Source organism: Schistocerca cancellata, chromosome 9, assembly GCF_023864275.1.
Source record: "Schistocerca cancellata isolate TAMUIC-IGC-003103 chromosome 9, iqSchCanc2.1, whole genome shotgun sequence".
Lineage (NCBI taxonomy): Eukaryota > Metazoa > Arthropoda > Insecta > Orthoptera > Acrididae > Schistocerca > Schistocerca cancellata.
In genome coordinates, this window is record NC_064634.1 from 479,738,118 (window position 1) to 479,752,290 (window position 14,173).

Below are 14,173 nucleotides of genomic sequence, written 5' to 3' on the forward strand. Positions count from 1 at the left end.
ACACTCTGTGGCGAAGCGTAATCTGAACACACACTTCTGACTCCATACACCATGCAGTATGTGCATGGGAGGTGAGCTAGCGACCGAAAAAAATTCTGTGAAAAACTGTGTGGAGACAGTGCACTGAACAGCAGTTGATCGAGACACCAAACAGGACGGAAAATTTTGCAGATGACATGCTGTAAAAAAAAAAGACGAAAAAGAGTTCAAAGAACCGGTGTATAATAATGTAGGTCATTTAGCGATGTAATTTTAATAAATAAAAATTTGACCTACAGAAGATGACACATAGGAGTCGAAACGTGTCTGGGTAAATTTTTAAAAAAAAGAAACTAATTGTGTTTGCATAAGGCGGATTTTCAAAACAACCCTGTTTTAATATCGCAAACACGGAAGAACATAAAAGGGAGCTTCAAATCTTAGTAAAATGTTACATGCTATTGGGTCAAAACTCGTGACGTCAATTGACATCACGTCAGCTGCAGACCACAGAGAATTGCATCACATCTGCCATGGAAAAAGCGTAACTGTGGAAAAGAGCTGTTTAAATTCTGAAACTTCCGATGATGGAACCCAAAGATAGCGCATATCATAATTGTTGAATTTCGGGGAAATCCCCAACCGCGCTAGTGCAAAATCTGTAAACGATATGTGGCAAACAAAGCTCGGCCAGTTTTTGGCGCTCGTCCTGCCTCCGATTTGTTTTCCCCAGCTGTAGAAACCTCATTGAAATAATCTTAGATTGGTTCCGTTCACATTATGGCTGTGTATAACAATTTGTACGTATCCTGCAAGTACCCTCTGTGTGTATCAGTAATATGCACTCTTCCTCAATTTTGCCAGGTGCAAGAGTGGTTGATGGATCCCACCCAATTCCGTCTCTCGCTCGATGTAATTACATATCGTTACAAGTGGTAGCAAGCCGTATAAAAGTGAAGAAATAGTAGCAGTCATCACTCGAAAGAAGCGAATCATTCGTTTCCAGATATTTAAATAAATTAGGATACATTCTTCCGTAGCCACACACCTTCGGACGGGCCTGCGTCTTTGCACATTTATGTTTAAGATTATCACACGGACTATGACAGTTACATCCGTTTACAAAACTGTTGCCGTACAACAGACCCCTAATCAATGTGAAGCGTTTTTTGTAGGAAGAAGATGACGAACTCCATTAGGTTGTCACGGCTTTGGCTGTGTAGGAAAATCAGTCCATTCTTGTTCTATGCTATTTAAGATGGAAGAGAACTGGATATTATCGACACAGTCGACAGAGCGCGTCACTACGGTATGTTTTATATTCAGAAGTAGTATATTCAAGCAGTTTTCAAAGACGAAATTTTTCAGTTACATGTCCCTGTAAATTTTGCTGATGGCTATATGTGTAGACACAAATGTCTGCAGACAGTGTAGTTGATTAATTTCTTGTTGAAACACTGATGCAGTCTTGGCGATTTGATTTAATTTGCGAATAAATTTACAAAGTGTAGTAATATATAGGCAAGAATTGAATTTTAAGCCTTTTTCCAGAAAAAGTGGATGGGATGATCTTGGTTTCATTCAGACAGCGTTAAGTTTTCCGGCCAGGGAATAAAAATGTTTAATTTCACGGTTATGTAGAACACAGTGCTCATGGTAATCACTTACATTCTTCAAAGTAAGTGGTTCATATGCTAAGTCAGCGTGACGAGATGGCCTTAAGAGTGCTCTGATCTTTCCTGATTTCGCACGCAGTGTACAGGATTTAAAGCTCGGAGACCGGACATAATTTTCCCAAAGGAGTGCGATTTAGCTGTCAAAATTCAGAACAGTCGTATTTGAAAATCAGTTTTTTTTCCCTTTTGCTTTTTTACACAAATTCTAAATATCAGCGCGTAGCGTAGTAGGACTTCTGGTGCTTCGAATCTCGGAAGAAACTTTTGAATTCTGTATTGATTAACAAATGGAAATATTAAACATTATTGAATCATAATTTAATAAAAATAGTTGAATTAGTTTCCGAGGCTAGAAGTGAATGTACCAGCTTCGTTGTGTGTTCTGGATACGAGAAGTCACGGGCTTTTAGAGGTGTGAAGGACTTCATTAGATCTAACCAAGGCAAAAGGGACAATTAAAAATAAAATATGGCTTCTTTCATCAGGAAATGATGATTCAGTATTTGTCATTTATAATTTACAGTCGTTAATAAATGTGGGATTCAAATAAGAAAAAAAAGACGTAGTACTAGCAAGATGCGTACCACCGACTGGTATGGTTACAATCCTACTGTGCTACACACAGCAAACGGCGAAGTTGTTAACATAGTACATTTATGTTTTGTTTTTGACAGCGCTCTGAAATCTTATCTTTAATCCTAACACATTTGTCTTTTTTATTTTTAAGAAAACTGGGCGACAACAATCACACCAGGTTCCATTGTGAGAATTTAAGGATTAAGATAGCGCTGAAGTAATTGTTTGTGGGTTCAATGTAAGTGTCGCATCTTATTGCATGAAAATAAGTTCATTTTGTGTTACCGTGTGGTGAGTTAGGTTTTGAATCATTCGATAACCGCAACGAGTGTTACATCGTAACATGCGACGAATATACAGAAGCGGACAAAAGTATTCAGACACTGGGAATAATCAGGGAAGTAAACATTAATGTGTTTTTTAACTCAAAATATATATTTTATTGCTTAGAAACATGTAATATATATATGTCAATCTGAACATATGCAGAACAAGAAGTAACAAAACAAGCCTTACTTAAAAAAAGAAAATCGAAATATACAATGGGCAAAAGTATTCACTCAGCAGTTAGTATTTGGTAATATTTCTCTGTATTACAGACCTCAGTCTTTGTCGCATGGAGTAAACAACCTTTTTCGTTACTTCCGAACCGATACTCACCCATTATTCTTCTATAAATGCACGCAAATGTGTCAAACTGATCACATGTCGTTTCTGTAGTCTCGTTTCCAGTTCATTCCAGATGTTTTTTTATGGGATTGAGGTCCAGAGACTGCGTTGGGGTAATGAGGCGACGAGGCGTGTTGTGTAGGATCCACCTTTTGACTATTTCCGCCGTATGCTTAGGATCATTGCCTTGCTGGAAATAAGTCACTTCCAAGATCCAACTTCGCAGCACTTTCCGTCAGACTTTGAGTGCGTCGAGATAGACAAATTTGTCCATGGTGCCCTCAATAAAGACTGAAACGACCCCTTAGAAAAATTATGAATGACTGTGCTGGTAAACTTATACGTTATTTTATACAGAAACAACTGAGTGAAACACAACGTACTCACAGTTTTCTCTTTACTTATTCTGATCATCGCTAAACTGACACAATATTTTTAGCGCAACGCAATCTGACCATCAATAATCCCTAAAAAAATGGCCCTGACTAACAATAACCTATACCTTTCATGAATCATTTACTCACAAAAATCTTAGTTACTCGAACTACTGCAGTACAGCGAGCGCCAATACTGCCAGCTAAATAAATGTCTTAACTACTGAATGCACTAACTACTGATAGGCATAGTTAGCAAATGAAAGATTTTGATAGAGAACAATCAATGTATTTATCTTCATAGCGTTCAAAAGTCATAATTTCCTTTTTCTGACGGACACGCGCCCAGATCGTCCGCTCAAAACTGGCATTTCTCTCTCCGCATATCCACCACTACTGGCGGCTCACCTCCAGCTGCCCAACGCTACGCGCTGCTCACGTGCAACTGGGTACCAACGCCTGCCGCCAGTTCTCCCGCTATAGCAGGGACAGTTGTCCGCTGGTCGTTTTCACAATTCCTCATGTCTTTGTTCGTGAGTTTCTGAGTACGCCCCTGTGGCGGACGACTGACGAGAGTTTTCCTTCTTTCCATTTCTGTACGGTACTAAATATAGTTTTTCGGCTTCAGTTGACGACCTCGCCTATTTCTTCATATTTTACCTCACTATGCAGCCGCGCAATACGCCTTTGCTCTTCCACTGTCGTTTCCCTGCCTTTACGGTCCATGGCGTTATTTTTTACTAGGCATGTGCTTTCCTGTAGTACGAGACAGCTGCCTTGCTTACACAGACTGCTAGCTGCCGCCGAGATGTGCCTTCGACTGCGGTTACCTTGTCAAGCCGGGCGGTGCCTGATTATTTTTGTCCCGCGTGGAACACACGCAGATGATGCTAACACAAAACTAATCGATCCAGCTAGAGAGTACAGTGACATTCGCATAGTCGGCGTCTTTCAGAATATTCCCTGCATTATGGCGCACACACACGGATACAAATTTACCGAACGAGGTGGTGCAGTGCTTAGCACACTGGACTCTCATTCGGGAGGACGACGGTTCAATTCCGCGTCCGGCCATCCTGATTTAGGTTTTCCGTGATTTCCCTAAATAGCTTTCTTTGAAAGGGCACGGCCGACTTCATTGCCCATCCTTCCCTAACGCATGTAACCTGTGTCTGAATACTTCTGTCCGCCTCTGTACGCAGTAAGGTACTGAGGTTGGAGGTATCTGAGCAGCAGTGTCTGTCTGGTACCGTGCAAATTTTCGTAACTTCCTAGTAAACATTTCATTAAAGGTAGCAACATTTGTGTTCGATCTAGTTGTCGACGGCTTCGGTTACCGTATCGGCATCATTCCCAGTTCTTCGCTTTCGATGACAATTTTCATCTAGTTTTCATATAACCTTACACGATACTACATTCAGCCCTCTCTATCTTCATCTGGTGATTGGGTGGAGAAAATCCTAGCCCCGGTGGGAAATCGAACCCGGGACCCCGTGATCCAGAGGCAGGAACCCTAGCCACTAAACCACGAGCTGCAGAGGGGATTTTTTGAGGGAGGGGTGGTACGTTCTAACGTCCCGTCGACGAGCACGTCATTAGTGGCGGAGCAGAAGCCCTTATTGGGGAAGGACTGGGTGTTGTCTTCATCATCGCATCATTGTTCGAGAAGTGCCGTGAGTGGAAATGGAAAGATTTGGAACTTAACCGCCCTGCAAACCATCAGCATCATCACCCCCCCCCCCTCTCCCCCAAAGTATCCGTGACGGACGTGTATTATGGACTGCTCTGTTCATCAGAAATGGACTTTCTCCTTTACGTATTTTGGTTCTTCCATCACTGTGGGTGTCTACCTTATCTTTGTTGTCCACTACGTGTTGTAAACTTGTGGAACATGCACAGAATCCGTTGTTGTATATTACAATCAATACTGCAGTAGTGTCGTTTATAAAATAGCCTAATGTGGTGTAACTGTACTTAAAGAGTTTACAAACAGTGGACAACAAAAGTACTGACGCCACCGTAATGCTTCTATTTCTGGTGAATAGAGGCTTCAACAACAAATGCAGAGGCAGTACACCAATAGCATAAGATCAGCGTTTTGTCGTCTGTTTTTAGATTTTATTCGCGGTATTTACTGGATATGAAATCTAAAAACCGAAATGTCGACATTCTGTGGACTTTAATTCGTAAAATACACGTACCTTGCTCCATTGTTTTAAGTGTTAGTCTAGCACATTGTGCCTTCTGTTGTGAGGGGCAAAGTGTGGAAATTTTTTTACACGTATGACAGTTGCCAAATTCTTCATTTCTCACATCTGTGGTTGTATTTATGTGATGTGTGCCACCAACGTGTGTAAACTTTCTTGTTAGAAATTGAAATGAGTGTCATACGCGTACACGTCATCTTTCATGCTACATACATAAATAAATAACTTTTACACGAATGTCTTTTTTATTTTGCGTTTTGGTGTATTTTCTGAGTCAACTAAAAATAATCACGGATCATTTTACTTAATAATAGTGGGAATAGCTCAGCACTAAATTTGAGGTCCTCTTAACTTCTGCCAGTGGCTAGAAACCGTAACGTAGCTAATAGCCCCTTCTCGCAGCTTCCAGCCTGTCCCGTGACTGCATTCCTTTTCGTTGAGAGTGGTTTGATGGGGTTATATGCCTTTCATTAAGAGTAGTTTGATGGGGTTGAGCAGCCCCGAAATGCTTATCGCGTTATTACCTCTAAAATAGCCAAGACAGAACCCCACTTTTGTTTAAAACCCGTCGGAGTCTCGTAGAACGTAAACGCAGTGAACTTAAAAATAAAGAAGTAACAGAGCGGCGCCGTAATCGCCGAGTGGAGTGGGTCGGGACGTGTGTAGGCTGACAGGTCGGTGGTCGTGTCTTAATCGAAGTGTGTCTGCCCGCAGGACCCGTGTCGTCGTCGTCGCCGCCGCCCCAGACACACCGGACGCCGTCGCCGAGCGCGAGGATGCCCGCCGCCGGAGACGCGGTGGGCTCGCCGCTGGCCGCCGCCGCCGCCGCCAGGCTCGGCAAGCACCGGCTGCCCGCCGACGCCAGCACGGGCGACGCGGGCCCGCCGGCCAAGCGGCCGCGCGCCGCCCGCGACCTGGCGCTGCGCCTCTTCGCCTTCCGCGACTGGGTCTGCTGCCTCGAGCCGGACGACCAGGGCAACGTGTGAGTGTCGCGCACCCGCCTACCTTATTCCTGTCTCGGTCTTTCTCTGCACATTTTACTACCCGCACCTCCCTCCGGTACTGAATCGGCGTCGTATCGACCTGTCCGTTTCTCTGGTCGGGTCGTGCCACAACTTCCGTCACTACGTACTTATCGCTTACGTCGTCTACCCGTCTAATCTTTGTCACTCTTCTGTAGCGCCACATTTAGAAAGCTACTGTCCTCTTCTCGTCATAACTCTTTACCGTCCACATTTCACTCTAATAAGAGGCTACACTCGAGGCAGATGTACCTTCGCGACGACTTCCTGACCCTTACATCTACAGGGTGTTGCAAAAAGGTACGGCCAAACTTTCAGGAAACATTCCTCATACACAGAGAAAGAAAATATGTTATGTGGACATGTGTCCGGAAACGCTTACTTTCCATGTTAGAGCTCATTTTTTTACTTCTCTTCAAATCACATTAATCGTGGAATGGAAGCACACAGCAACAGAACGTACCAGCGTGACTTCAAACACTGTTACAGGAAATGTTCAAAATGTCCTCTGTTAGCGAGGATACGTGCATCCAGCCTCCGTCGCACGGAATCCCTGATGCGCTGATGCAGCCCTGGAGAATGTCGTATTGTATCACAGCCGTCCACAATACGAGCACGAAGAGTCTCTACATTTGGTACCGGGGTTGCGTAGACGAGAGCTTTCAAATGCCCCCATAAATGAAAGTCAAGAGGGTTGAGGTCAGGAGAGCATGGAGGCCATGGAATTGGCCCGCCTCTACCAATCCATCGGTCACCGAATCTGTTGTTGAGAAGCGTACGAACACTTTGACTGAAATGTGCAGGAGCTCCATCGTGCGTGAACCACATGTTGTGTCGTACTTGTAAAGGCACATGTTCTAGCAGCACAGGTAGAGTATCCCGTATGAAATCATGATAACGTGCTCCATTGAGTGTAGGTGGAAGAACATACTGACGAAACTAAAATGAGCTCTAACATGGAAATTAAGCGTTTTCGGACACATGGTCACATAACATCTTTTCTTTATTTGTGTGTGAGGAAAGTTTCCTGAAAGTTTGGCCTTACCTTTTTGTAACACCCTGTGTATTCGATGTTGACAAATTTCTCTTCTTTGGAAACACTTCTCTTGCCGTAGCTGGCTTACATTTAATATTGTATCAACTTTCGCTATCGTCAGTTATTTTATTACCCGGAAGGCAAAACTCGTCTATTACTTCCCGTACTGTTTCCCGATTTCGTTCGCTCGGCACCGGCCAATTTACTTTGACCGGTACCGTTCGCACTCATCGTATACCTTATTTTTGAGGCGTGTCTGTTTTTTCAGACTGCTTTTCCGACTCCTTGACTGTCTGACAGAACTACACTGTTGTCGGCTAACCTCGAAGTTTTTGGAATAAAATTTTCACTCTGCAGCGTAGTGTGTGCCGGTACGAAACTTCCCGGCAGATTGGGGCCGTGTGGCGACTGAGACTCGAACTGTGGAGCAGAGTTAGTGTCTGGCACACAGTTTTAGTGAGCTGCGAAGGTTCTCGAATTTTCTATTTCTTCTCCTCAAACTTTAACTCCTACTCCAAATTTTTCTCTGGCTTCCTTCACTGTCGCTCAATCTACAGGTCGAATAACACGGTGGACGGTCTACGTTCCCGTCTCATTTCCCTCTCGAACACTGCTTCCTTTTTCTGTGCTTAGACTCTAACTGCCATCTGGTGTTTGTACGAGTTGTAAGTACCCTTTTCTCCCTATGTTTTACTCCCACTTAAAAGAATTTCAGAGTGCACCGACATTAATGGAAGCCTTCTCCGAATGTACGAGAGCTGTGAAAGGTGGTTTGCCTTTTCTTATTTCCTCACGTGTACTAGCATCTCTGCAGAACCCAAACTGAACTTCCACAAGGCTGTCTTCTTCCCATTTTTCCATTACTGGTAGTATTTTGCAACTGTGACTTATTAAACTGACAGTTTGTTAATATTCGCACCTGTCTGCACCTGCTTTCTTTGGAATTGGGATTATTATATTCTTCTCGAAGTCTGACGGTATTTCGTCTGTCTCAGACATTTTGCTTACCAGATGGAAGAGTTTGTCGTGGCTGGCTCTCCCGAGGCTGTCAATAGTTCTAAGGAAATGTTGTCTCCTCCCAGGCCCTCGTTTTGACTTAAGTCATCTGTTTGCTCTGTCAGATTCTTCGTGCAGCATCAAATCTTTCATTTCATTTTCGTGTATGTCCTTTTCTCTTTCTATAGTACCGTCTTCAACTAAGTTTCTCTTCTATAGCCATTCTATATACTCCTTCCAATTTTCACCTTTGCCTTGTTCGCTTCATACTGGTTTTCCATCTCAGCTCTAGACATTCGTGCCGCTGGTTTCCTCCGAATGTCTTCTTAATTTTCCTGTAGGCGGTTTCTACCTTTTCCAAATGTGCTTCTACATCCTTATTTTTGTTCTCTAGCTATTTCTGCATAGCCATATTGCAAATCTTGTCATTCATTTTTCAGAGGTTTGTATGCCCCTTTGCCTCCTACATATATTAAATTTTGTATTTTCTCCTTTCATAAGTTAAATTCAATATCTCATGTGTTACTCAAGGCTTTCTACTAGGCCTTATATTTTCACCTATTTGATGCTCTGCAGGCTTCACCATTTCATCTCTCAAAGCTACCCATTCATCTTCCACTGTATTCCATTCCCCCGTGTCAGGCAATCTTTGCCTAATGCTCGCTTTGAAACTCGACAATCTCTGGTACTTTCAATTTATCCAGGTCTTATCTCCTTAATTTTAATCTTTTTGCAGTTTTTTCAGTTTTAACTGACAGTTCATAACCAATAAATTGTGGACAGTTCCTAGAAATATCTTACAGTTTAATATCTGGTTCCAAAATCTGGCTTACCGTCATATAATCAATCTGAAACATTCTGGTGTCTCCAGGTCTCTTTCACTTATACAGCACCCTTTTAAGATTCTTAATCCAAGTGGTAGCAATGATTAATTTATGACTGCATAATTTCGCCAGGTGCTTCTTCTTTCATTCGGTCCAAATTCACCTGTTGTTTTACATTCTCTTCCTTTTCCTACTATTGAATTTCAATGAAGTTTCTCTCTCTGTTAACTGTCTGAATAATTTCTCTCATTGGTTGGACTACAATATTCATTCATTTTCTTTTCAAGTGAAATCACTCTGTAGCTGTTCTGTCACTTGAACCATTTGTTAGTTCTTTCAACTGGAACCACCTTTTAGTGTGTAGTTGACTGAATTAACCACTCTTTTGAGTGCAACTCATCTTTTCATCATTTAAAATTGATGAGTGTATTGTTGTGGATTAAATTCTTCCAGATGCAATTATGTAACTAAGTAGATGTATCATTGAGTGTATACAGTTGAGCAAAAAAGTTTTTGTTAGGGTACATGAAGAGGAAAGAAACACTACCAAATTCTAGTAAATGAATGCATTCCAGTTCTACTGAAGAGATGTTATATCTATTAATTAAAAATCACCTGAATCTTACTCAGCCATTTACATGTTGTAGTGCCTCGAGAATTTTGGGGTAAATTCTAGAGACATTCGTATTTCCACCGTCTCGAACACACGTTATTTTATAGATGAGTGCGTGAAAGTGAAACTGTGTCTACTGCGCCACGATTATGTTTGTGCAGGACTGGCATGTATTGCACAGTTGATCAGCACTGGCAGGTAGTCACAGCGCTTGCCTCAGAAGTTACACACTCAAGCACAAAGAGCAAACACAACTGTGCTCCGTGATGGTGCTACGTCATTCATTATTGAGAACAGTTTAATGTTGTTAAAGAAAAGAAAAGACATTTACTCATTCGCTTACTTTCGTGAGGTCCGGATGGTGGACTTGCTAGAGCGCTTTAGATTGTATTTGTTATAAAGTATGTAAGAGTATCTGTCGTACCAGTAATTGTTGGGATTACAAAAATGAATCATTTATGTGGTGTCTTGTTTGTGGAAGTGAAAATATAGTGTGATTGGTTTAAAAGTATTCTGAGTGTACGGAGTTATTTTAGGAGTATACAAAATTCCTCCAAAACAGCATCTTATCGTCAGAGAAGTAGCTCGGCAGACAATCGCAGCTGGCTATCCTGAAAAGATGATAGACAAAACAACTCCACGTAAGCTCAATAATAAAGTGGGAGCGTGACTCTGGCACACCAGCACCACACTGCTCCTTGTAGTCACTGGAAACCACCAGAATGTGTGGAAGAGAAGAGTACGTTAACGGCTGTGTGCAGATCATACTCGCGCATACAAACTTGTTTATATTTTAGAGCTTTTGAAAAGTAGTAGTATAGTACTTCATGGACACAAAGTACTTTTCACATTCACGCATTTGTCTGCAACCACATTTGCACCACCCCTGGACTGCTTGTTAGAGACGTCTAGTAAGTAACCTCTTTAACTAACCAGATATCCACATTTAATGCTAGAAGTACAAAAAATCATATTTAAGTACGTGAACACACAAAATTATGAAAATCTACCAGATGTAGAAATAAGCTGTTTATCCACCTCTCTGTGAAATAAAATACATTATTTGTACCTAACGCCCAAACCTCCACATGCCACTCAGATCAGTACCAAACGTTGTATGTAGATGGAGAATCAACCAAAAAATCCAGAGAGATGTGGAAAGAGAATTGAAGTTCAGCTCAGTAACTACTTTGAGCTTTGCTACTGATACTGTAATTCCGTCAGTTGCAAGAAAGGACATGAAAGAGCAGTTGAATGGAACAGTGTTTAAAAATAAAACAAAGTTAATGGAATGTAATTGAATTAAATCAGGTGACCCTGAAGAAATAAAATTAGGAAATGACACTAAAATAGTAATTGAGTTAAGTTATTTGGGCAGTAAACAGATGGTGGCCGAAGTAGAGGGGATGTAAACTGCAGACTACAAATCTAAATTTGGTGGACTGTAGAGTGATTTATTTGATCTGTCATCTTCCTGAATGTGAATCCATTGTCTTACCACCATGCCACTCCACTAGTTAGAAAATGAAGTCTCTTATTTTACCATTGTCCATTGCTGTGTACCGTCTGTGAGTGTTGTTGTTGTTGTTGTTGTTGTTGTTGTTTGTTTTTTTTTTTTTTTTTTTTTTTTTTTTTTAGTAGGACTGTCATATTTTTCATCAGACTTTGCAGTGCTAACCTTTCAGCTTGAATACTATTCCATCAATTAAACAGAATTGAAACTTCCTGGCAGATTAAAACTGTGTGCCCGACCGAGACTCGAACTCGGGACCTTTGCCTTTCGCGGGCAAGTGCTCTACCATCTGAGCTACCGAAGCACGACTCACGCCCGGTCCTCACAGCTTTACTTCTGCCAGTATCTTGTCTCCTACCTTCCAAAGCTGTGAGGAGCGGGCGTGAGTCGTGCGTCGTGCTTCGGTAGCTCAGATGGTAGAGCACTTGCCCGCGAAAGGCAAAGGTCCCGAGTTCGAGTCTCGGTTGGGCACACAGTTTTAATCTGCCAGGAAGTTTCATATCAGCGCACACTCCGCTGCAGAGTGAAAATCTCATTCTGTAAACAGAATTACCACCAAATTGGATAATTATAGTGATAAATGTAGATAGGTGAAATTTTAACGATATTGTCAGATTTTAGCTATATTTATAATCTTTGTGTAACTGTGGTTAGCTCGCAATTGTTCACTTTTCCATGCAAAATATTTTCTATTAATGTTTTTTACTGGTAGTTAAATACTTTTCATTGACCTTATCTCTGAAAGTCTGACAATTTTCATCGTTACAGTCCCCTCCACTGCGCTGTACTGGCAGGTGATATCAACCGAATCAAGCGGCAGTGCTGTGTCCTGAGAGCTCGCGACTACTCTCTGGATATCTGCAATAACGAGGGAGAGGTAAGGACAACTGCACTTTACTTTCACACTGCACCTGTAGTGCAGCCATCAGATCAAGTAGTCCTCGAAAAATTCCCGGTTTCTTGGACTTTTCTGTTTTGTCATGGCCCCTTAAGGCCAGCTTGAATTTGCTGCAAAATTTAATGCCATTTATCAGATTACTCAAGATATACTGGTGTTTTGAGACATTTTCGTTATATGTGTTTATGTTAAGGCGGTAAGCACTGTCGGGCTGGCACATAATTTCCACTTTCCCTAGCACTGAAATTCAATAAAAACATTTAAATGTTCTTCACTAGAATTGTGTTTCTTCACCTTTGCATGGAAAGTTTTTAAGTCCGTCATACCATCCTCAGTCCAGGCATTATCACTACAGTTTGTCACAAGACAGGTGAAACAGAAAAATGCTTTTTTCACTTCACTCATAACCAGTCAGCTGCATTGTATGATGTTCTGTTGACATTTTGTGTTTATCATTGCCTGGATTTACACTGTTTCTGTTCTGGATTGATTTTCAGGCCTGGCCTGAGCGCCCCAAGTTCCTTCACTTTTATCCTACTGGCATGTTCCAGATTCCTACCTAATAATTGCATACCAAATCCATACTGTGCTGTTTTTGAACTCGTGATATGCCACAGTTGCTCGGAAGATAGTACAGCTTACTTCACTCAGGCACAGTACCCTCACAAAAAGAAACACAATCACAAAAGTATGCCCGTTAACCACGAACACCGTTAGCAAGCAAGGAAACTAAAGTAATGGATCATATTTCACGCACTTCGTTCTACTAACTGATCGTCAAACTCTCGCTAGGAGATGATACTTATGTTACCTTATCCTAATGCACTCTGGTGCAAGTTTACAAACTTATTTTAACAGTGACTAAAATAGTCAATAGAAGAACAGAAACAAGTATCTAAAATTATTTCAAAACAGTAATAGTGAATGTCGATTAGTGACACACCAAAGCATGACAGATACATAGAGACAGGGATTCGATAGCAAATATTAGCAATTCTATTCCTTTTCATATGGTATAAGGTGTGCGGAGGTTGGTAGAACACGCTTAGGCTGAGTGACTAGAGCCTACGGGCTGGCCATAAGAGCTGTACTGTATAGAAGCTACGCCCCCAAAACGACTGCTACATAAAGTGGCATTTCAAGGCGCAACCTTATGACTAGCTACTACCTGTTTGAAAAACATCCCTTGATATTGCATATCAATGGTTCCAAAAACATCGACCAGCATTATTTAAATCCATGTGGGAAATATGCAATATGTATCTTGATGATGTAACATGTAGTTCAGAAATTTATTTTTATTATATATTTTGGGGTGGCTCTGCCTCAGTGCCTTTAAATACTAACTGTGCCTGGTGTGCACACTTTCCCTCCCCCTTGCCCTTCTCGCAGGGTTGGCAGCCCATACCCACGATATATGCTTCTGTGAAATCTGAGCCAGCTCGTGGCTATGAGGATTTCAAAATAATAAAGTAACCAATGCACAACATGAAACAAACTGAAGTCAACAAAGCATTTCATAATAAGTAACAGGTTCCACACAAATTCTTTCTGATATTGGTGGTATTGTAAATGATGCGGTATGGGCTTGAACTCCACCATTAACTACACACACACACACACACACACACACACACACACACACACACACACACACACACCGCAGTACTATGTTTTTATCATTTTTTCCTGCAAATGATATCAATATGATCTGTTTGAAGATACCAGTAACTGATAAACAATTGTTATTTTGGTTTAGTAATAACAGCTGTGTTCTTGTAAAGGGCTCT

At 41.6% G+C, this 14,173-nt stretch overlaps 1 protein-coding gene across 1 annotated transcript in view; it reads left to right on the top strand.

Annotated features, from left to right (window-relative positions):
- The window catches only part of LOC126101509 (B-cell lymphoma 3 protein-like), a 340,980-nt gene that overhangs the window by 316,292 nt on the left and 10,515 nt on the right, over positions 1 to 14,173 (top strand). The window contains exons 3-4 of the mRNA XM_049912153.1: positions 6,196 to 6,463; positions 12,254 to 12,362. Of these exons, the coding sequence (XP_049768110.1) occupies positions 6,196 to 6,463; positions 12,254 to 12,362 (377 nt within the window). The remainder of the gene's footprint in view (positions 1 to 6,195; positions 6,464 to 12,253; positions 12,363 to 14,173) is intronic.